The following is a 23,326-nucleotide window of genomic DNA, read 5'->3' as shown; positions in this document are numbered from 1 at the left end:
CAAAACAAACAAACAAACAAACAACAACAACAAAAAGGAGGCGCAGGCATAAGACAGGCTCTAGCCTTCCTTTCCCCTCCTTCCCTTCCCTCCCCTTTTCCCCTTTCTCCTCACTTTATTTTCCGTATTACTGTTGGGGAGGTTGCTCGTGAAGGTCATAGAACAGCTTGTGGGAGTTGACTGTCTTCTGCCATGTGGGGCATGGTGATGCGTATCAGGTTGCCAGGCTTGTAGGCAAGTACTTTCCTGGATAAGCCACCTCTCCAGCCCCTGTCCTTTCTATTTGTTTTGTGGATTTATTTCTATTTTATGGGTATGAATGTTCTGCTTACACATATATGTGTGCACCACATGCATGTCTAGTGTTCTAGTGTTCACATGGCTCAGGAGAAGCCATCAGATCCCCTGGTACTGGAATGGCAGATGATTACGACCCATATGGGTGCTAGGAACCACATCCCAAAAAGAGCAGCAAATGCTCTTAATGATAACCCATGTCTTTCGGTCGCTCCTCTTTTTTAATGTGGTACTGGGGATCGAATCTGGGGGCTCCCTTATTTTCCACTGTGTTTTTCTTCTTACCTGGTTGTTTGGTTTCATTCAGTCTCAGATAGTGCCTCTCCTCTGCCAGAGCTTGAAAACTCGCCCAGAATCCTGAAGGACCATCCAACCAAACTGTAGGGGGCTGTTCCGCTCTGTGAACCACCTTTTATTTGATATTCCTATAATGAGCATGACCATTCGCGCACGCTCTGAAATACTGACTTATCTACTGCTGGGCTTTCGTCCCCACCCTACGCTACTCCTTACTTCCACAGGCCCTCCTGAGAGGAGAAATTGGGCTGTCTAGTTCACTCTAGCATCCTGAGCCTGGTCCATAATAATAATAATAATGGTTTCCAAGTCAGCTATTGTTTCCCATAGACAGCCAGGCACACCCACACCCACACCTAGGACTGGCTCTCTAGCAGCTCCCAGAACCCAGGCCTCCTTAACACTCCTATCATCTCCAGCAACATCCCTGACTCAGTCTCCTGGAGCGCTTCTACTGCAGGACTGTCTCTCGGAGACCTCTGGGAGCCTAGGGAGAACCTGAAGCCTTAGTTCTGGCTCCCAGGGTTAGAGAGACTCAGGCAGGTAACCACGCCTAGAAGGGAGGAAGGTAAGACCAGTCCATTACAGGCAAAGAACCAGTGTGAATAAAAGCTGTTGGCATGAAAGTGCACATTCTGTTTGAAGACTGTGTCCTGATCTGGTGCAGGGAAAGGACCATGAGCAGGATGGATGAAAGTATTGTCAGGCAGACTGAGAAGGGAATGGCCAGGTGGGGAGGTCTGAGCTCCCTGCAGGATCAGTAAGGCTCAGAGTGTCTTAGACTTAATCCTGCCCCCCTCCCCACAGATCCACCCAGCCACTAGCCTGCCTGATCCCTCAGCCAAATGGACTTCTCCCTGGGCCTAAGCTTGGGGCCCCGGAATAAGAAGGCTACCTATCAGAAGCCCCCTCCATCCTCTGGGCGTGGGCCTCCAGCTACCTCTCCCTGCTTGTCCTGTCCCCCTTCTACTTGTGCCTGCCCTTGTCCCAGCTGTCCCCCGCCCACCTGTTCCTGCACTGCTTGTCCCTCATATACCTGCCCTTCTTGCCCAGGCCTCCCTGGCCCACCCTGCACCTGCTCTTGCTCTCCTTGCCCTACCTGTCCTCCCTCAACTTGTCCCCATACGTACTGCGTCCCCTGCTCAAGTCCACCTTTGACCTACTGCCAGCCTTTGCCTTGCCCCATTTACCCTTGTCCCACAGGCCAGACTGCCTGTGGGAGCTCCCACCTGGGCTGCAGCAGCAGCTGCAGTTATGGCCGTGGTACTGCTTGGAAGCCTTGGGGCTCCACAGGCCGCTGCAGTTTCTGCTTCAGGAGACAGAGGGCTTCTCAAGGACTCTGTCTGATAATCTAGGCTGAGAGGACAAGTACTGGAGCTACTTCCTCAGACAGAAGCTCTGCCTGGAGTAGAGATGGAATCAAGTGGACACCCCCTCCCCAAGTCCGGAAGGGGACCACTCCTTGGATACTAGTTTCTGGGTGTGCTTCTGCTGGTTCCAGAACCTCCTCCTCTGCACCTTCTGGAAAGGGTAAGGTAAGCATGTCCCTGGCTCCTTCCTCTCCAGGAGAGACCTCTGCCTATCTCCTTTGCAGTTCACATAGCTATGACAGGCTCCTCTTTCTTTAGGGAAGGAAACTGTTCAGCGGCCACTCCTGACTCTGGACCTCCCCTCACACTCTTGATTGTCTCAGAGTTTCCAGCCTCCTAACCTCTCATCTTCAGCCAGACAAAGGTGGTTGGCACCCCTTAGACCAGAAGAGGTGACTGAGCAGGGCTCTTGGTTTCTCCCTCCCCTGGGATAGCTTTGATATCTTTCCTTGTCATTTGCGTCCATCCAGGAACCTTCTGCCCAGATGTTTTGTGTTGGACATTTCCGAAAGCTCACTTAGCCTCATGACCTCAATCTTGTAGCAGTAACCCTGTCTCGGTCTTAGACAGCCATGCTCATCTGTCTTGGGGAAGAGGGGAGCTGGGAACACTTCTCTCCGGCTCCCAATGGTCCTACCCACAGGTAGGTGATTTTACTTGTATGCTCCCTGTTGCGGTGGAGATGAGAGATTCAAAAGCCATCAAGTGAGGTGGCTTTTTGAATTCTATTCTGGTGGGTTGGGTTCTTGTTTTGGTTTTGTTTTCCTGGAGCTGAGGACCTAACTCAGAGCCTTGTACTTACTAAGCAAGCTCTCTACCCCAACCCTGAGATAGAGTTTTATATAGCCTCATGAACTCACCGTATAGCCAAGGTTAGCCTTAAAATTCTTCCTGTCCCTACTTCTCACGGACTAGGATGACAAGCATGTGCCACTACACCTAACTCTCCCTTGGATTTTAATTTACCTCAACTCTCAATTTTTCCTCCTTCTCTATTTTCTTTTTGGTTTTTTGAGAGTTTCTCTGTGTAACAGCCCTGGCTGACCTGGAACTAGCTCTTGTAGATCAGGTGGGCCTTAAACCCACCTGCCTCTGCCTCCCAAGTGCTGAGATTAAAGGCGGTCACCACCACCACGGCTTTTCTTACATTTTATTTAATGTGTGTGAGCACTGTCATGTATACCAGTGGACGCCGGAGGACAGCTTCTGAGAATCAGTTCTCTCCTTCCACCATGTAGGACATAGGAATTAAATTCAGATCTTCAGGTTTAGTAGCAAGTGCTTCTACATGCTGAGCCATTTTGCTAGTCCAATCCCTGTTCCCTGTTTCCTGTGGGTTTCTTTTTCTCTTTGTTTCATTCATTTGTTTTATTTATTTATTTATTTTGGACAAGCCCAGGCTGGCGTCAAACTCTGTCTTATTCTGCCTCACTCCCCAGTGCTGGAGTTATAGATGTATACCATATGCCTAACTGATTCACAGAGGACTTTGCAGCGCAGTAATCGTGATGCCATCACCTGAGTACACAGATGAAGCTTAGCATCACTAAACGTGAAGAGCCAGACCATTTGCCTGCTGTCATGATGCAGTCTGGAGCATTCAGACTAGAAAAGACGCTGGCCAAAGGGACACACACACTGTTCAACATGAATTAAATGAAACCCCACTGCATATCATGTGTGTGTGCACAATGTTGATCAGTGTGCACATCATGTCACATGTGCGTACACAGTCACGAGTGTGCGTGTCATGTGTGTGCATGTTCTTGAGTGTGCACACCATGTGTGTGCAGGTGCTCATGCAGACCAGAGATTTATTCCTTAGAGCATGGTCCACCTTAGATTATTTTGCTTTGTTGTGAGACAGTGTTTCTCTGTGTAGCTCTGGCTGTCCTGAAACTCACTCTGTAGTCCAGGCTGGCCTCGAACTCACAAAGATCCATCTGTCTTTGCCTCCTGAGTGCTGGGATTAAAGGCGTGTGCCACCACTGCTCAGCGGATTTTTTTGTTTTGGAAACAGTCTTTCATTAGGTCCTGTCACTCCTGCCACCATGCCCAGTTTTCACATGGGTTCTGAGGACTGAACTCATATCAAGTTTGTGTGCCAAGCAAGTGTTTCACCTACAGAACTAACCCTTAGCCCCCTATTTAATGAGAAATACAGGAGATGGAGAAGCATATTAAATGACCCAACGAGGAAATAAGTAGATGCTGGTAAAATGTGGGCGATTTTAAAGCCGGGCAGTGGTGGCGCACGCCTTTAATCCCAGCACTCGGGAGGCAGAGGCAGGCGGATCTCTGTGAGTTCGATGCCAACCTGGTCTACAAGAGCTAGTTCCAGGACAGGCTCCAAAGCTACAGAGAAACCCTGTCTCAAAAAACAAAACAAAACAAAATGTGGGCAATTTTAAGAAAACCTGAGCCAGTTACCTACATAAGGTGATAGCTGTGGGAAAACGAGAAAGGACTTAAACTAGAGCTACAGAGCTGCCTCGGTGAGGCCTGCGGGTAGGAGACTATGGACAGTCATGCAGGGATATATGGGTCTGTTTTTGTTCAAGATTTGGGGGTGCCAATCATAAAAGGATAGTTTAGAAGTTGAAAACAATCAGGGTGGTGGTGCATGCCTTTAATCTCCGCATTCAGGAGGCAGAGGCAGGTGGATCTCTGTGAGTTCAAGGCCAGCCTGGTCTACAGGGTGAGTTCCAGGAAAACCAGGGCTGTTACACAGAGAAAACTTGTCTGAAGAAAAAAAAAGTTGAGAACACTTAAGTGTAGACTGGGCTGTATTTTGTTTTTGAGACAGGGTCTAATGAATTATGCAGTCCTGGCTGACCTAGAACTCACTATATAGATCAGGCTGGTCATGAACACAAAATGATCCACCTGCCTCTGCCTCTCCAGTGCCAGGATTAAATGTGTGTATTACCATTCCCACTTTGTATTCTATTGCTTTTTCTAAAATTTACTTAACATTTACCTATTTTGTGTTTGTGTGCAAGCGTGTGTGTGCATGTGCGTGTGCACAAGTACACACTATGGATGTGGAGGTCAGAGAATATTTTTCAAGTCTGTTCTGTTCTTTCCTTTCACCAAGTGGGTCTTGGGATCAAACTGAGCATGTCAGGCATGGTGGCAAGCAGTTAACTCTCTGAGCCATTCCACTGGCCCTGGACTGAACTTTTGTTTGTTTGTTTTTGTTTTGTTTTGTTTTGTTTTATGAGACAGGATTTCTCTGTGTAGTCCTGGCTGCCCTAGAACTCACATTGTAGACCAGGCTGGCCTCAGACTCAGAGATCTGCCTGCCTCTGTCTCCCAACTGCGGGAATTAAAGGCGTGCGCCACCACCACCTGGCTGGACTGAGGTTTTATGATGCCAAGGAATCAGTGCTAAGTTTTCAGATGTAAGTATGGCTCTAAGGTTATTTCCTAGATCTCATACAGAAGTATGGAATAAAACAACATATTTAGCCGGGCGGTGGTGGCGCACGCCTTTAATCCCAGCACTCGGGAGGCAGAGGCAGGCGGATCTCTGTGAGTTCGAGACCAGCCTGGTCTACAAGAGCTAGTTCCAGGACAGGCTCCAAAACCACAGAGAAACCCTGTCTCGAAAAACCAAAAAAAAAAAAAAAAAAACCCAAAAAACAACATACTTAATGTGAAATGTTTCCATGTAGAAATCAGAAGTAAGAGTGGCAGACTTTATAATGGTTGAATTAAATATGTATGGGCTCATGAAATTATGTAGTCGAAATTTGAGTATGTTTGAACCCTTTAATAATAAAAGTTCAGAAAGAAACTGTGCTGGTAAGTTGGTTTCTAACAAGTCTCTGAGCATTTCTCCCTGAAAGCTAAGATTTTCTCATGTTTCTCATACAGATCTTAGTCCTGCAAGTCCTGTTAGAAGAGTGCCCGGAACAGATTCTAGTCCTGCAAGTCCTGTTAGAAGAGTGCCCCGGAACAGATTCAATGCAATGCCCATCAAAATCCCAGCAAAATTCTTCAAAGACCTCGAAAGAATGGTACTCAACTTAATATGGAAAAGCAAAAACTCAGGATAGCTGAAACAATCCTGGGCAATAAAAGAACTTCTGGAGGCATCACAATCCCTGACTTCAAACTCTACTACAGAGCTACAGTACTGAAAACAGCCTGTTTTCATAAGAACAGACAGGAGGACCAATGGAACCAAATAGAAGATCCGGATATCAATCCATATATCTTCAAACACCTGACTTTGATAAAGAAGCAAAAAAAAATATCAAATAGAAAAAAGAAAGCATATTTAACAAATGGTGTTCGCATAACTGGATATCAACATGAAGAATAAAAATAGACCCATATCTATCACCATGCACAAAACTCAAGTCCAAATGGATCCAAAACCTCAACATAAAGCCAGCCACACTGAAGAGAAAGTGGGAAGCACACTTGAACGCATTGGCACAGGGAACCACTTCCTAAATATAATCCCAGCAGCACAGATGTTGAGAGAAACAATTAATAAATAGAACCTCCTGAAACTGAAAAGCTTCTGTAAAGCAAAGGACACGGTCAACAAGACAAAACGACAGCCTACAGAATGGGAAAAGATCTTCACTAACCCCACATCAGACAGAGATCTGATCTCCAAAATATACAAAGAACTCAAGAAATTGGACACCAAAAGATCACATAATCCAGGGACTGGAGAGATGGCTCAGAGGTTAAGAGCACCGGCTGCTCGTCCAGAAGTTCTGAGTTCAATTCCCAGCAACCACATGGTGGCTCACAACCATCAGTACTGAGATCTGGCGCCCTCTTCTGGCGTCCGAGCATACATTGAGGCAGAATGTTGTATACATAATAAATAAATAAATCTTAAAAAAAAATCATATAATCCAATAAAAAAAAGGAGTACAGACCTAAACAGAGAACTCTCAACAGAGGAATCTAAAATGGCTAAAAGACACTTAAGGAAATGCTCAACATCCTTAGTCATCAGAGACATGCAAATCAAAACAGCTCTGAGATTCCATCTTACACCTGAAAGAATGGTTAAGATCAAAAACACTGATGACAACTTATGCTGGACAGGTTGTGGGGAAAAGGGAATGCTCCTGCATTGCTGGTGGGAGTGCAAACTGATACAGCCCCTTTGGATGTCAGTGTGGCGATTTCTCAGAAAATTAGGAAGCAACCTTCCTCAAGACCCAGTAATACCACTTTTGGGTATATATCCAAAGGATGCTCCATCTTGCCACAAGGACATGTGCTCATCTATGTTCATAGCAGCTTTGTTTGTCATAGCCAGAACCTGGAAACAACCTAAATGCCCCTCAACCAAAGAATGAATAAGGAAAATGTGGTATATTTATACAATGGAGTACTACACAGCAGAAAAAAATAATGACAGCTTGAATTCTGCAGGAAAATGGATGGAGCTAGAAACATTATTTTGAGTGAGGTAACCCACACACAGAAAGGCAATTATCACACGTACTCAACTCATAGGTGGTTTTTAAACATAAAGCAAAGAAAGCCAGCCTACAAACCACAATCCCAGAGAACTTAGAAAACAATTCGGACACTAAGAGAGACTTACATAGATCTAATCTACATGGGAAGTAGAAAGTAGAAAAAGACAAGATCTCCTGAATAAATTGGGAGCATGGGGACCTTGGAGGAGGATTGAAGAGGGGAGGGGAGAGACCGGGAGGGGAGCAGACAAAAATGTAGAGCTCAATAAATATCAATAAAAAAAGTTTTTTCTTGCAACAAAAAAAAAAAAAGATTGCACTGGAGATAAACTGCACCAACAGTTAACTCTCTCTCCTCCAGTTACCTGCTAGCAAATTTCCTAAGATCTTTTGCGGTTGTACTTCACAGTCCAAGGGGTCATAGCAACCTTCAGAGTATACATATTTTGAACAGATGCTACAATAATCTAAAATAATATAGGGGCTAGGGAGTTTGCACAGTGGTTGGGAGCTCACACTACTCTTATAGTTAGTTACCAGGCCCCACATGGAGTCACAACCTTCTGTAACCTAGATCCAGAGGTGCTGACACCCTCTTCTGGCCCCTGAGGGAACTACATGCCTATGGTGGGTATATAAACATACATACAAGCACACATAAAGTCAAAATAAATACATCTCTGGCTTTTGTTGATGTTTTGTTTTTATTTTGAGAAAGGATTTGCCTGTGTAGCCCTGGCTGTCCTGGAATTTACTATGTTGTCCAGGTTGGCCTCAAACTCAGAGATCTGCCTGCCTCTGCCTCCCAAGCCACCAAGCCATCATGCCTGGCTAATAAATCTTTCTATTGGGGCTGGAGAGATGGCTCAGCGGTTAAGAGCACTGACTGCTCTTCCAGAGGACCCGGGTTCGATTCCCAGCACCCACATGGCAGCTCACAACTGTCTGAAAATGCAGTTCCATGAGATCTGACACCTTCACACCAATGAACATAATAAAGTTAAATAAAAAAAAGTTTTTTTTAAAAAAAATCTTTCTATTATTATTATTATTTTAGGTTTTTCCAGATAGAATTTTCCTATGTAGCTCTGGCTGTCCTGGAACTTGATCTGTAGACCGGCCTCACATAGGAAACAGCTGTCTGTAACTCAAGTTCCAGGGGATCCGACACCTTCTTATGGTCTGTACAAGCACTGAGTATATAGTATACAGACATATACATAGGCAAAACACCCATACACATAAAATAAAAATAAATAAATACATAGACACTAAAAGAAAGAGGCAGGCATGGTGGCTCCTGCAGCCGGCACTGGAGCGGCCGACACAGGACAGTCTGGGGACAGTCTGGGGACAGTTGGTACCCTGCTTAAAATTAATCAACTAATTAAAGCTTTGTTTCATTTTGGTTTTTTGGTTTTGCTTTTGAGACAGAGTTTCTCTGTACAGCTCTGGCTGTCCTGGAACTCACTCTGTAGACCACTGTGGCCTAGAACTCAGAGATCTGCCTTCTCTGCCTCCTGATGCTGGATTAAAGGCATGCGCCACCACCCCTGGCAGCTAATTAATTTTTACAGCCAGTCATTTCAGGGTGCAGTGGCAGGTGCCTAAGACTTGAGACTAGCCTGTCTACACTGCAAGTTCCAGACCAGCCAAGGTTACAGACTGAGACCCTGTCCTCCCTCCCTCCCCCTGAAAAAACCAATACAGAGGACAGATGGCTCAGTGGTTAAGAGCATTAGCTGCTCTTTCAGAGTTCCTAGGTTTGATTTATCTGACACCCTTTTCTGAACTTTGTGGGCACTGTATGTACATGGTACACAGATATGCATGCATAACAAAATACCCATATACATAAAATCATATATGCACATATATGAGTGCATACACACACACATATATCCTTCAGGCATATGAGGCAAGTACACTGCCCGCTGAAACAGGTAGTACTGCACAGACCTCGCCAGATGTCTCAGAGGTCAAGAGCACTTACCTCTCTTTTACAGGGGACATGGGTTTGGTTCCCAGCACCCACATCAGGCAATCCAGTTCCAGGGAATCCAAAACCTTCTGGCCTCCAAAGGTACCCACACACAAGTGGCACACAAACTCCTGAAGCCTCATACACATACATACATATAAATAAAAATAATAAATAAAAATTTAAACGACAAGTGTATATACTCAGAGAATGGGTATATAATAATTACTTGATAAATATTAACTGTTAACTTGGACCAGGACTTTCTACAGTAATTTACATGGATTAAATTATGAATTCATTTGATAATTGTCTGTGAATAATTATAGAGTATTTATTACATTACCAACGGTTGCTTTAGGTATTGGGAATATAGATGGAGGAAAGAAATACAAATCTATAAGGAGAAGAAGTAACATAATACACAAATAGAAAATTCCGTCCACCAGATGGTGTTAAATGCTATGGAGAGAAAGAAGCAAAGAAGGAAAGCAGAGCATGGGGCTCGCAGTGCTGAATGAAATCCAAGGACTTGGGAGGTGGAGGCACGAAGGATGGAAGTTCAAGATTAATTCTGACTACATACTTAACAGAAGGCCAGCCTGGACTACAGAGTGGGTTTCAGGACAGTCAGGGCTGTTACACAGAGAAATTCTGTCTCAACAAACCAAAATAATAAGAATAATATATTTTTTAGAAGTATTGACTTTTTTATGGGTATGCGTGTGGGCCTAAGTGATTGCACACATACTACTCTCCTGCAGATACTGTTACCCGTCAGAATAGGCCAGTCAGATCCCCTGGAGCTGGAGGTACAGGGGGGTCTGAATCACGTACTGGGAACCAAATTCTAGTCCTCTGCAAGAACAGCAAGTGCTCTTAATCCGTTAATCTTTGAACATTCTCTCTAGCTAATAATAATAATTACTATTATTAATTTATTTTTTTGAGACAGATTCTCATTCTAGTCAAGTCCTGGAATTTACTATGTAACCCAAGTTGGTTTTAAACTCTCAGTAATTCTCCTGCCTAAGCCTTCCAAGTACACAAGTACAAGTATTATATGAGCCACCATATCATGGTAGGAAGTCTTCTCTAATAACATGACATTTGAAAAGAAATGGCTGGAGAGATGGCTCAGTGGTTAAGAGCATTGCCTGCTCTTCCAAAGGTCCTGAGTTCAATTCCCGGCAACCACATGGTAGCTCACAACCATCTGTAATGAGGTCTGGTGCCCTCTTCTGGCCTGTAGACATACACACAGACAGAATATTGTATACATAATAAGTAAATAAATATTTAAAAAAAAAAAAAAGAAAAGAAAACTGGAGGCGGAAAAAAAAAAGGTAAATATCTTGTCGCCGAACCTTGCAGGAAGCAGTGTGCAGAGGCCCAGGTGGGAGGAAGTGTAGACAGAGCAGTAGGCAGGGTGATTGATAGAGTATGAAGTCATGGAAGTAGCAAGAAGCCCCGGGACAGATGTATCTGTACACCATTAGAAAAATTTGACTTCCATCCTCAGGGAAAAGGCAAGCCACTGGAGGGTCTCCAGGGCATAATATTGAGGCTGAAGAAAATTTAACAAACATCCCAAGATAAAGCAGTTTCTAGGAAGCAGGAAGTGGGAGTTGAGCTCAAGGACTGAAGTTTTTTATTTTATGCTGCCACTGAACGTTTAGCCTTCCTCATTTGGGCACTGCTTTCCTATGAGTTCACACAAAGAAGTAAGGAAGCTTGGCTAAGCTAGTAAAGTGAAGGGTAAACCTGGAACCTCAATCTACGTGCAGCCGGAGTCCAAGTTCTTTACACCACACTGCCTCCCTCAGGTGTCTGGACAACACTGACTGCTGGCCGGGAGGTCATTATCGGAGATGCAAACCCTGGATAGCCTCGGCTTAGGGCAGCCGCTGGCTCGGAGGGACCGCCAGCCTCCTTCCGAGGTACCGCGTGGAGGAAAACAGACAAAATACGTTTTCATCTGGGATGGCCCCGCGGGTATCTGCGAGGTGGAGGAGTCAATGGCACCGGACACAACGCCACCAGGAGCCGCCGGCCTCTCCGCTAACCCCTTCCCCACTGCAATTCGGGCTCCAGGGCGGGGGCAGGATGGAGGGGCGGGGCTTCGGCGCCGCGCCCCCGTCACGTGACGGGGCCATCATGGCGGCGGCCACGGGCCAGCCCGGCTCCCGGAAGCAGGCTCTGAGGGGCGGGCGCGCTGCTGGAACCCGAACGGAGCCGGAGCCAGTGCGGGGAGGGCGGCCCGGCGGCCTGGAGCCGGACGTGTCCGGAGCGTCCCCGCAGACCGGGGCAGCAGGTGAGACGGAGGCCGGGCGAAGCGCCAGCGGGTGAGGGGACGCTAGGCTGGGGCTAGGGGGCGCAGGGAGTTCGCGTGACCTAGAGTCGGGGGAACCTGCCATGCACGCGCGTGACCGTGAAGCACTTGGGGAGGCCCGCGCGGGCGGAAGGGATGCTCGGGTTAGATGTGGAAACATCGAGCTCCAAAACTGGCTTATCAGTGAGAATGGGAGGTAACAGAAGAAACGTACAGGAGCTATCATGGAGAAGGGCAGCAGCCCCTTTAGAACCTGCGGGACCGGGATTACTGAAAGGAGCCCCATTTTGCAGTAGTGCCAGGCCAGGGTGGGGCGAGTGCCTGGCCTCTCCCCCATCTCCCTGCCCCACAGAGTCCTAGGAGACAACCACTCCTCCCACCCACTCGACTGGTCCCTCCGGTCTGAGCTCTGGGGGAGTGGAACTGACACAGAGTTGGGTGGAGCTGCCTGCTGCTTAGACACCCAACCCCTTGACTGTGCCACCTGGATTATGGATGTGACTATGACCAACGTTCTCTCCCCAGGTCGTCCGGGGGCCCACCATGCTGGTGACTGCCTATTTGTCTTTCGTGGGCCTCCTGGCCTCCTGCCTGGGCCTGGAGCTGTCAAGATGCCGAGCCAAGCCCCCTGGAAGGGCTTGCAGCAACCCCTCCTTCCTTCAGTTTCAACTAGACTTCTATCAAGTCTACTTTCTGGCCCTGGCAGCAGATTGGCTCCAAGCCCCCTACCTGTATAAACTCTATCAGCATTACCACTTCCTGGAGGGTCAGATTGCCATCCTCTACGTTTGTGGCCTTGCCTCCACAGTCCTCTTTGGCCTGGTGGCCTCCTCCCTTGTGGATTGGCTGGGTCGTAAGAAGTCTTGTGTCCTTTTCTCCCTCACTTACTCTCTGTGTTGCTTAACCAAGCTTTCTCAAGACTACTTTGTGCTGCTGGTGGGTCGAGCCCTTGGTGGGCTGTCAACTGCTCTGCTCTTCTCAGCCTTTGAGGCCTGGTACATCCATGAGCATGTGGAGCGTCATGACTTCCCTGCCGAGTGGATCCCGGCTACCTTTGCCCGAGCCGCCTTCTGGAACCATGTGCTGGCTGTGGCAGCAGGTGTGGCGGCTGAGGCTGTGGCTAGTTGGATGGGACTGGGGCCCGTGGCACCCTTTGTGGCTGCTATCCCTCTTCTGGCTCTGGCAGGGGCCTTGGCCCTTCGTAACTGGGGAGAGAATTATGACCGTCAGCGTGCCTTCTCCAAGACCTGTGCTGGAGGCCTGCGCTGCCTGCTGTCCGACCGCCGCGTGTTGCTGCTGGGCACCATACAAGCCCTGTTTGAGAGTGTCATTTTCATCTTTGTCTTCCTCTGGACACCTGTGCTGGATCCACACGGGGCCCCGCTGGGCATTGTGTTCTCCAGCTTCATGGCTGCCAGTCTGCTGGGCTCTTCCCTGTACCGCATCGCTACCTCCAAGAGGTACCACCTTCAACCCATGCACCTACTTTCCCTTGCTGTCCTCATCGTCGTCTTCTCTCTCTTTATGTTGACTTTCTCTACCAGCCCTGGCCAAGAAAATCCTGTGGAATCCTTCATTGCTTTTCTACTTATTGAGTTGGCCTGTGGGCTCTACTTCCCCAGCATGAGCTTCCTTCGAAGAAAGGTGATCCCAGAGACAGAGCAGGCTGGTGTTCTCAACTGGTTCCGAGTGCCCCTGCACTTATTGGCCTGTCTGGGGCTCCTTGTCCTCCATGACAGTGATCGAAAAACTGGCACTAGGAATATGTTCAGCATCTGTTCTGCTGTCATGGTGATGGCTCTGTTGGCAGTAGTGGGACTCTTCACGGTAGTGAGACACGATGCTGAGTTGCGGGTGCCCTCGCCCACAGGGGAACCCTATGCCCCTGAGCTTTGAAGCTTCCAGGACAAGGGGTCGGGGATGGACTCTTGAATCCCACCTACCCAGCTGTACGACTCACTTTGTGACTCTGTCCGGGAGCCCCTCTTGCCAGTGCTTTGTATTGGGAAGGACATGGGGGTGATGGACTAGAAAGGTGCCAAAAGTTGACTGTGTTATTCCTTTCCTCCTCGCCGTATAAAAATAAACACTTTTAATGGATCGTTGATTTGATTTACTGTACCCACCTCAGTTTCTGGTGAGGGGGCAACTGGAGATTTTGGGGTAGACGTGGGATTACTAGCAACCACCCTTTATTCCTGACATCTTCAAGTCTGTTTCCAGTCAACCAGAACTGTGAAGTGCTTCTCAGCAGAACTGGGCAGAAATCCTCCATCTTCTTGACTGTGCCAGGTGCCCTCCCCAGTGGTCCACATGCAGGGGAAGATGAGCTCTTGAAGCTGGGGTCACAGGCGTGTGCAGGATGCTGAGATCTGAGCTCTAGTCCTCATGATTACATGCAGCCCTCTCATCATCATAACCACTGAGCCGTCTCTCGAGCTGCGAAGGGGAAGATGGCCTTTGAGCATGTGGTCAGTGCCCTGTGTATCAGGCCATTGAACAAAGATTCCAGGGGTTTGGGCTGCTCTACTGCAGTGACCGCCCTGTTAGAATAAACTAAGTTCTTTCCCGTTCTGAACATGCATGCCTGCCTGCCTTCTGCTTTGTGGCTACAAATGCCCCATTTGTCCAGGGCCATCTAGGCATATAGGTCCTGTGTCCCTCCTTGGAACATAAGCAAAGGGCCACCAAGAAAAGAGTGGAAAGGGCTGAGGGACAGGGACATCTTGTCTGTACCTGATTCTTCCCCACCCAACCTGGGTGAAGACTATCAAGTCATCAGGGCAGGAAATAGTACCAGTGGGAACACCAGTTTTGTGGGCCCCTCCCTGCCTCGCCTCTGATTGTATCTGTCTTTCCTCCTCCCAGCAAAACCTGGGCTTCCCAAGGGAAATGGAGGCTACTTTAAAAAGGGTGGGGATGGAGGGAGAGTGCCTCAGGGGTGTGTCCTGGAATGTGCTTGAGATGGGCATGGGGGACCCACATATTCTGGAAAGGAATTAATTACTTTTCCTTGGGTCTTAGAAGAATTCAGGATGTTCCAAATCCTGTAAGTACCAGCCTGTGTGGAGAAATAGCATAAGCTGATGGTGGAGTTTCTGCAGCAGGGGGCTGGGGAAATGGACCAGTCTCAAATGCCCACTCAGCAGAAAAAGGCAATGTCTTCCCACCCAGGCTGTGGAAGTTGAGGGTAAGTACAAAAGCAGGTACCATCATTATCCCCCCCATACTGCCCCCATCATCTTGAGGCTAAAGAAAGTCTGTTGCAATAATTTAACTTCCTCTTTCTGCCTATTGAACTGGACCATGATGCATTTTATAGTTATCTGTAGACATTCTGTCTTTTCCCGTCATATTGTGATCTCTTGAGGGTGGGAGGAAAACATCTCATTCACTCGAGCCTCTGCATATATACACACAAGTGCCCGTGCCCAGTGTGTGTGTGGAGAAGAAAGAGTTTACCTCCCATAGTCAAGAGTGGCCCATGCAGAAACCTATTAGAATACAGAGAATCTAGAGCTTAGCTCATGATTTGGTTTTGTTGTTGGTTTCTGTTTTTGAGACAAGGGTCTCACTGTGCAGTCCTGTCTGGCCTGAACCTGAATCTATAGAGCAGCCTAGCCATGAAGTCTCAGGTGGCCGCGTGGAGTTACAGATGTCCATGCATAGCTAGTGGCTTGTTTTATAAATGACAGTAGTACTTACTGACAGACCTATGATGGGGGTTGGGCTCATTTTTTAAAAATGTATTTATTCTTATATACATTGGAGTTTTGCATGGGTTTTGGGTCCCCTGGAACTGGAGTTACAGACAGTTGTTAGCTGCCGTGTGGTTGCTGGGAATTGAACCCAGGTCCTCTGGAAGAGCAGTCAGTGCTCTTAACCACTGGGCCATCTCTCCAGCCCCTGGGCTTATATTTTTAAATGATAAGAATGCAAGGGAGGGGCTGGAGAGATGGCTCAGCGGTTAAGAGCATTGCGTGCTCTTCCAAAGGACCTGAGTTCGATTCCCAGCAACCACATGGTGGCTCACAACCATCTGTAATGGGGTCTGGTGCCCTCTTCTAGCCTGTAGGCATATAGGCAAACAGAATATTGTATCCATAATAAATAAATATTAAAAAAAAAAGAATGCAAGGGAAAGGGAGACTAGGAAGTTCCTTTGCTTTTGTCCTTGGTGAGCTCATTTCAAAGGGTCAGGTCTAGGTGTATTCTTCCCTGTCCCACTCTGTGCGAAGCTCTTAGGGCAGCTTAGAATTGTTGCTATCACTGTGAACATTTTTTTTTTTTTTTTTTTTTTTGGTTTTTCGAGACAGGGTTTCTCTGTGGTTTTGGAGCCTGTCCTGGAACTAGCTCTTGTAGACCAGGCTGGTCTCGAACTCACAGAGATCCGCCTGCCTCTGCCTCCCGAGTGCTGGGATTAAAGGCGTGCGCCACCACCGCCCGGCTTACTGTGAACATTTTTTAACTGAGTACCTACTATGTGCAGTGCATTGTATTGCTAGTGATTTTATTTCCTAAACTTGAGAGGAAAATCCATGTAAATGGAGTTCTTGACTAACAAAGCCAGGCAGTGGTGGCCACACCTGTAATTCTGGGAGGCAGAGGCAGACTGATGTCTGTGGGTTTGAGGCCAGCCTCGTCTACAGAGTGAGTTCCAGGACAGATTCCAAAGCTACACAGAGAAACCCTGTCTTGGGGGGAAAAAAGTCATGTAGCAAGTGAGTGTAAACAGAGTAAAGCTTGCTTCTTGTTACCAGCCCGGTGACCCTGCCGTGAGACACACACTGCTTATGTCCACTGGGTTTTCACCTGCTTGGGTTTTAGTCTCCAGCCTTGCTCTTCATCCCAAGCTTTGTCCCCAGAGATAGACCAGGGTGAGAGCTTTTAGGCTCTGCGATCCGATCCTTAATAATAGTTCATATGTAGATATTGATGCCCACATAGGCATGCTGTTTGAGGCTGCACAGTTGGTTAACTGATCCTTTGCATGGGCGTTCAAGCCTGTACTCCCAGAACTTGGGAAGCTGAGCATTGGGAGCAAAAGTACAAGGTCACGTTAAAGCTGCATAACAAACTTAAAGGTAGTCTGGGCTACACAGCAAGACCCTTACTCAAAAGAAAAAAGAAAAAAAGAAAAGAAAATCTTAGGTGGGGCTGGAGAGATGATGCAGAGTTAAGGCTCCTCTTCCAGAGGTCCTGAGTTCAATTTTCACAACCACAACCAGCTATAATGAGATTTGATGCCTTCTGGCATGCAAGTATACATGCAGACAGAACACTGTATACATATTAAATAAATGTTTGAAAAAAACAAATAATAAGTTAAAAAAAAACTTAGGTAAAGTAGCACAAGTCTACAATCCCAACACTCAAGAGGTGTGGGTTGGAGGGTCAGGAGTTCAAGGCCATCTTTAGCTATAAAGCAAGTTGAAGGCCAGCCTGGGCCTCTCAAAACAACAGCAATAACAACAAAATAATAGCATCCAGACCCAGCTCTCTGGTCCAAATCTGGTTCCTCTGGTTCCTACCTCAGTTTCCTTACCTGTGAAATGGGAAGGACAACATGGTTTCTACCCTAGAGCTCTTAGAAAACTGAATGAATTGCTGTGCTTAAGCCTGCAGATAGCACTTGGCCCGCACTTTAAGTACTACATAAGTGTTTGATTAACTTCAGTGCCGGAGTCTGAACCAGGGCTTCACACGTACTGACGTCCCGAGCAAGTGCCCTGCTACTGAAATGCATCCCAGCCTTAGCTGTTTGTTTTTACATTTTAGTTCTCGACTTTTCTAATGCAGCTGCGTTTCTCATTGGGGAATGAGAGTGAGTGGATGGGCTGTGAGGGATGCAGAGCTTTCCAGCCTGTCCCAAGGGCTGGGGGATTCCCAGCAGTGTTTACTCTTGGTCCCAGCCCAGATGGAAGAATCAGGCTATCCAAGTGACCTTCTGCCTTGGGTGTATGTGTGCAGCTGAGTCTCAGTATATTCCACTTGAATCCTTTCCTCTTCCTCAAGTGGGAAGGTCAGCTTGGGGTCAGACGTGATACCAACCACAATCTTCCTTCTAGAACCTTTGCGCATTTTCACACAGCCAGACACATAATGCTTTTCTATGGCTTTTAAATGGTCCTGAGGAGAGAAGAGGAGCATCTCATAGAACCACGTGGACAAAGAGGGAGTAATCGGTTCCAAGGACTAGTTGACGGTCAAGGGCGTGCGTCCCATTCCCCAGTGCTCTTCTCATAACTCAACCCTGTGATTCTCCTTCGCCCCTCCCCCCAATCTCTCTGTCTCCATTCTCCTCTGTTTTATTATTGTTTGGGCCAAGGCCTTAAACTCACAGAGCTCCACCTGTGTCTGCTCTCCAAGTACTAGGATTCAAAGGTGTGCACCATCTGCCTTTAATCCCAGCACTTCAGAGGCAGAGGCAGGTGGATCTCTGTGAAATCAAGGCCAGTCTGGTCTACAGAGCAAGTTCCAGGGCAGCCAAGGCTACACAAAGATACTCTGGGTTTTTTTTTTTAAGTTTTTTTTTTATTTATTAATTATGTATACAGCTTTCTGTCTGCATATATCCCTGCACACCAGAAGAGGGCACCAGATCTCATTACAGATAGTTGTGAGCCACCATGTGATGTGGTTGCTGGGAATTGAACTCAGGACCTCAAGAAGAGCAGTCCGTGCTCTTAGCCTCTGAGCCAGCTCTCCAGCCCTACTCTGGGTTTTTTGTTTTGTTTTTTAAAGATTATGGTCAATGTTCTGCCAGCATATATGCCTGCAGGCCAGAAGAGGACACCAGATCTCACTATACATGGTTGTGAGCCACCATGTACTTGCTGGGAATTGAACTCAGGACCTTTGGAAGAGCAGCCAGTGTTCTTAACCTCTGTGCCGTCTCTCCAGCCCCTCCTAAGGTTTTTTTTTTTCTTATTTAGCTGTGGCTGGCCTGGAACTTAAAGAGATATGCTACCTCTGCCTCCCCAGTGCTGGGATTAAAGATGTGTATCACCACCCCAAACCTGCCTTTTGTTTTGGAGAGAAGGTCTCACTCTTTAACCCTGGCTAGGCTTGAACTTGTGATCGTTCTGTCTCTGCCTCTGGACTGGTAGATTTGCCCATGTGTGTCACCAAGGCAGGCAGTTTTTAAGAAAATTATGAGTGTGATGATATAGGCCTGTGATTCTAGTACTTCAGAAGCAGAGGCAGGAGGATTGCCAGAAATTCAAGGCCAACCTGGGTTGTGTAAGGAAATCTTGTCTCAGACAAACAAAATACCCAGAACATCAAAATTTTATAGGCTCCTTGTAAAGGTCAAATGAGAATACAGAATTGAATATTTAATATAAATATGTAATGATAAACATGTAAATGCTTTATTAAAACACATTTATATTGCTATAGCAGTATTGTTGCTTTAAGCAATTAATGTTATTTGATTGGACACATTCTGAGTAAGTCTTGCTAGCTGATCTCATCATTGTGTGAACGTCATAGAGTGTACATACAAAATTAGATGGGCATAAAGTCAATAGATGACAAACCTTAGGGGCTCCTGTCATATCTGTGGTCTGTCATTAAACAGAAAGTTATGAGTTAAGTGACCAAGTGTCAGAAGGTCAACATCAGATATGCCCACGGTAAATGTATTTTGGCAGTCTGCTGCTCCATTGGATTACGTTACTTTTTTTTTTTTTGTTTTGTTTTGTTTTGTTTTTCGAGACAGGGTTTCTCTGTGGTTTTGGAGCCTGTCCTGGAACTAGCTCTTGTAGACCAGGCTGGTCTCGAACTCACAGAGATCCGCCTGCCTCTGCCTCCCGAGTGCTGGGATTAAAGGCGTGCGCCACCACCGCCCGGCTGGATTACATTACTTTTTAACTTAATTTTTAAAGATGTGTTTAAGGGGCTTGAGAGATGGCTCAGCAGTTAAGAGCAACTGGCTGCTCTTCTAGAGGACCTGGGTTCAATTCCCAGCACCTACATGGCAGCTCACAACTGTCTGTAACACCAGTCCCTAGAGGATCCAACACCCTCACACAGACACACATGCAAGTAAAACACCAATGCATGTAAAAATACATTTTTTTTAAAAGTTGTATTTAATTTTTTTAGATTTTTTTATTTTATGTGTGTATAAGTATTTTGCTTTTATATATGTATGTATACCACATGTGTGCCCAAGTAGGTCAGAAGAGGTCATCAAAACCTCTGGAACTGGAGTTGCTGATGGTTGTGAACGCTCATGTGTGCTAGGAACTGAACCCAGGTCCACTGGAAGAGAAGGAGGTGCTCCTTAACTGCTGAGCCACCACTGCAGCCCCACTAATTATTATGATCTTATTATTACATCATTTCACCCTTCCTTTATTTGTCAGTTTTTTATTTGTTTTTGGGTTTTTTTTTGGTTTTTTTGAGACAGAAAAACTAACCAGCTCCCACATCATAACATGGAGACTTATTATTCATTATGAATTCCCCCCCCCCAAAAAGGATAAAAGCCAGGCGAGTCGTGGTACATGCCTTTAATCTCTGCACTTGGGAACAGGTGGGTCTCTGAGTTCGAGGCTAGCCTGATCTACAAAAAGAGTGCGAGGACAAGCTCCAAAGCTACAGAGAAACCCTGTCCCAAAAGTCCAGAAACAAAAAAATTATGACTGCTTGGCCTTACCTTATGCTTGTCTCACTAGCTCTTATAACTTATTTTAACCTGTTTCTCTGCCTGTTTCTACGTTTTGACTTGGAGCTTTTTACCTTTCTTTCATTGTGTATGTTCTACTCCATGGCTGGCTGGCTGGCCCCAGACATCTTCCTCTTCTTCTCCCTCATTCTCTTCTCTCCCTTTTTTCTTCTCGTACTTATTCTTTCTGCCCACCAGCCCTGCCTATCCCTCCTGCCTAGCTATTGGCCATTCAGCTTTTTATGAGATCAATCAGATGCCTTAGGAAAACAAGGTAAAAACAGCAACACATCTTCACATCCTAAAACAAATGCAGCAGTAAACAAATGCAATGCCTCTTTGCCCGGTTAAAGTAATATCCGTAACAAGATTTCTCTGTCCTGGAACTCCCTCTATAGATCAGTGTAGCCTCAAACTAAGAGATTCACCTGCTTCTGCCTCCTAAGTGCTGGGATTAAAGGCATGTGCTATTATTATTATTTTTTTTAGATAGTATTATTACATACCGTTGGCTGGCCTGGAAATCACTATGTAGTCCAACCTAACCTCAAACTCAGTAATCTGCTTGCCTCTGCCTCCCAAGCACTGGGATTAAATGTGTGTGCCACCACACCTGGAAATTATTGATTTTAATTAATTGAGACAGGATATCATCATGTGGACCTGACTGTCTTGGATCTTGCTTTGTAAACCATGCTGGCATTGAACTTTGCCTCTGCGTCCCAAGTGCTGGATCCAGTGATTTTTAAAAGAAAAACTGGGTTATACTGGGATGGATAGGCAGGGCTATGTAGAGAGACCCTGTCAAACAAACAAACAAATAAAAGATTCATTAAAAATATTGTTTTGAGGGGCTGGAGAGATGGCTCAGAGGTTAAGAGCACTGCCAGCTCTTCCAAAGTTCCTGAGTTCAATTCCCAGCAAACACATGGTGGCTCACAACCATCTGTAATGGGGTCTGGTGCCCTCTTCTGCCCTGCAGGCATACATGCAGACAGAATATTGTATACAAAATAAATAAATAATATTGTTTTGAGCTGGGTGTGGCGGCTCACACTTTTAATTCCAGCACTTGGGAGGCAGTGGTATGCAAATCTCTGAGAGTTCGAGACCAACCTGGTCTACAGAGTGAGTTCCAGGACAGTCAAGACTATTAACACAGAGAAACCCTGTCTTGAAAAACTAAACAAAACAAACCCATATTGTTTTGTTGGAAATGGATGTATAACTTAGTGGTACCTAGGTGTAACCGATTGCACTACAGATAATTAAATATATAAATTCTGTAATTAAACTAAGTGTGATGCTCCAGGCCTACAATCCGTACTTAGGGGTTGGATACAGAAGCAAGTTCTAGGATGGTCTAGTTATATGAGACCTTGTCTTAAAACGACAAAGAAATCTGTGTATTTAAATTGGGTCCTGTCTCCAATACATAATATATGTGTGAATGTATATAAATATGTATATGGATATGCTACACACACAGAAAATTTCTAAAATCTGAAATCCACTGAAATCCGAAGCACTTCCAGAGTGTTCACCGTTACAGGATGTAACCCTAAGTATTTCATTAAATACACTTGCCTGTATCCCTGGTCCCCTCCCCCTTTTATGTATGTGTGTTTCTGAATGTATACATGCATGCAACACGTGTTCAGGAGCCCAAGGAGGTCAGAAGAGACATCAGATTCCCTGGAACTAGAGTTACAAATGGTTTTGAGCTCCGTGTGGAATCAGCAGAGGAACCAGATCCTCTGTAAGAACAACGAAGTGCTCCTCTTAACCACTGAGCATCTCTCCAGCTCCATTATGTTCCCCCATCCTCCTTTTTTTTTTTTTTTTGAGCTGGGACTAACTCAGTATATCTCTACGTAGCTCTGGCTAGCCTGGACTTGGCCGCAAACTCACAGAGACCCACCTACTTTCAGTGCTGGGATTGCAGGTACCCAGTTTGTACCCCTTTTTATAAAGACCAGACAAATGAAGTTGGGACTAGACTCTAGCTCCATTACCCAGTCTCAAGTTCAAAATTCTTTCCACTATCTTGCGCTGCCTCTTTTTTTGTTTGTTTGTTTTTCGAGACAGGGTTTCTCTGTGGTTTTGGAGCCTGTCCTGGAACTAGCTCTTGTAGACCAGGCTGGTCTTGAACTCACAAAGATCCTCCTGCCTCTGCCTCCCAAGTGCTGGGATTAAAGGCGTGCGCCACCACCGCCCGGCTTTGCGCTGCCTCTTTTTATACTTAGGATTCAGATGCAAAATTAAAGTCCATGATTAGGGCTGGTAAGATAGCTCAGAAGTTGAGGATTCCTGCTGCCAAGCCTGATGACCTGAGTTCCAGCCCCAGAACCCACATAGTTGAGAGAGAAAAAACAGACTTCTACAAGCTGGTATCTGTTCTCTGTCCTCCATGCACACCCATGGCTCCCTATGAATACATACACAATAAATAAATAAATTACCTGAGTCAATTTTTTTTCTTTGAGACAGGGTTTCCCTGTAGTTTTTGGTGCCTGTCCTGGAACTAGCTCTTGTACACCAGGCTGGCCTGGAACTCACAGAGACCCTCCGGGCTCTGCCTTCCAGTGTTGGGATTAAAGGTGTGCGCCACCACTCCCCACTTTTTCATGCGTTATTTGTCTGTATGTACATATGTGGACCAGATGTGTCTAGTGCCAGAAGGGGTCCAAAGACAATTCAGGGCCAGGTCGTTTGTGAGCCTTCATGTGGATGCTGGGAACGAGAAAAGCAAATGCTCTTAACTGTTGAGCCATCTCTCCGGTTTTCCTACTTTTTATTTTATTTTTTTTATTTATTTATTATGTATACAATATTCTGTCTGTGTGTATGTCTGCAGGCCAGAAGAGGTCACCAGACCTCACTACAGATGGTTGTGAGCCACCATGTGGTTGCTGG

General features: G+C 46.3%; 1 protein-coding gene across 1 annotated transcript; it reads left to right on the top strand.

The window, feature by feature from the left end:
• The first annotated feature begins 11,563 nt into the window (after positions 1–11,563).
• Mfsd5 (major facilitator superfamily domain containing 5) lies at positions 11,564–13,836 on the top strand. The gene is made up of 2 exons (XM_041646038.1): positions 11,564–11,718; positions 12,262–13,836. The coding sequence occupies exon 2, from the start codon at positions 12,280–12,282 to the stop codon at positions 13,630–13,632; it is 1,353 nt and encodes a 450-aa protein (XP_041501972.1). The 5' UTR covers positions 11,564–11,718; positions 12,262–12,279; the 3' UTR covers positions 13,633–13,836.
• The last annotated feature ends 9,490 nt before the right edge of the window (positions 13,837–23,326 follow it).

Source organism: Microtus oregoni, unplaced genomic scaffold, assembly GCF_018167655.1.
Source record: "Microtus oregoni isolate MIOR12 unplaced genomic scaffold, Mior012 000118F_ref0000498, whole genome shotgun sequence".
Taxonomy (NCBI): Eukaryota; Metazoa; Chordata; class Mammalia; order Rodentia; family Cricetidae; genus Microtus; species Microtus oregoni.
Note: the sequence above shows the minus strand (reverse complement) of the source record. Positions and strands in the feature narration are given on the sequence as shown.

Excerpts from the sequence above, each read along its gene's own strand:
- Mfsd5 (XM_041646038.1), top strand. The coding sequence starts at position 12,280 with ATGCTGGTGACTGCCTATTTGTCTTTCGTGGGCCTCCTGGCCTCCTGC.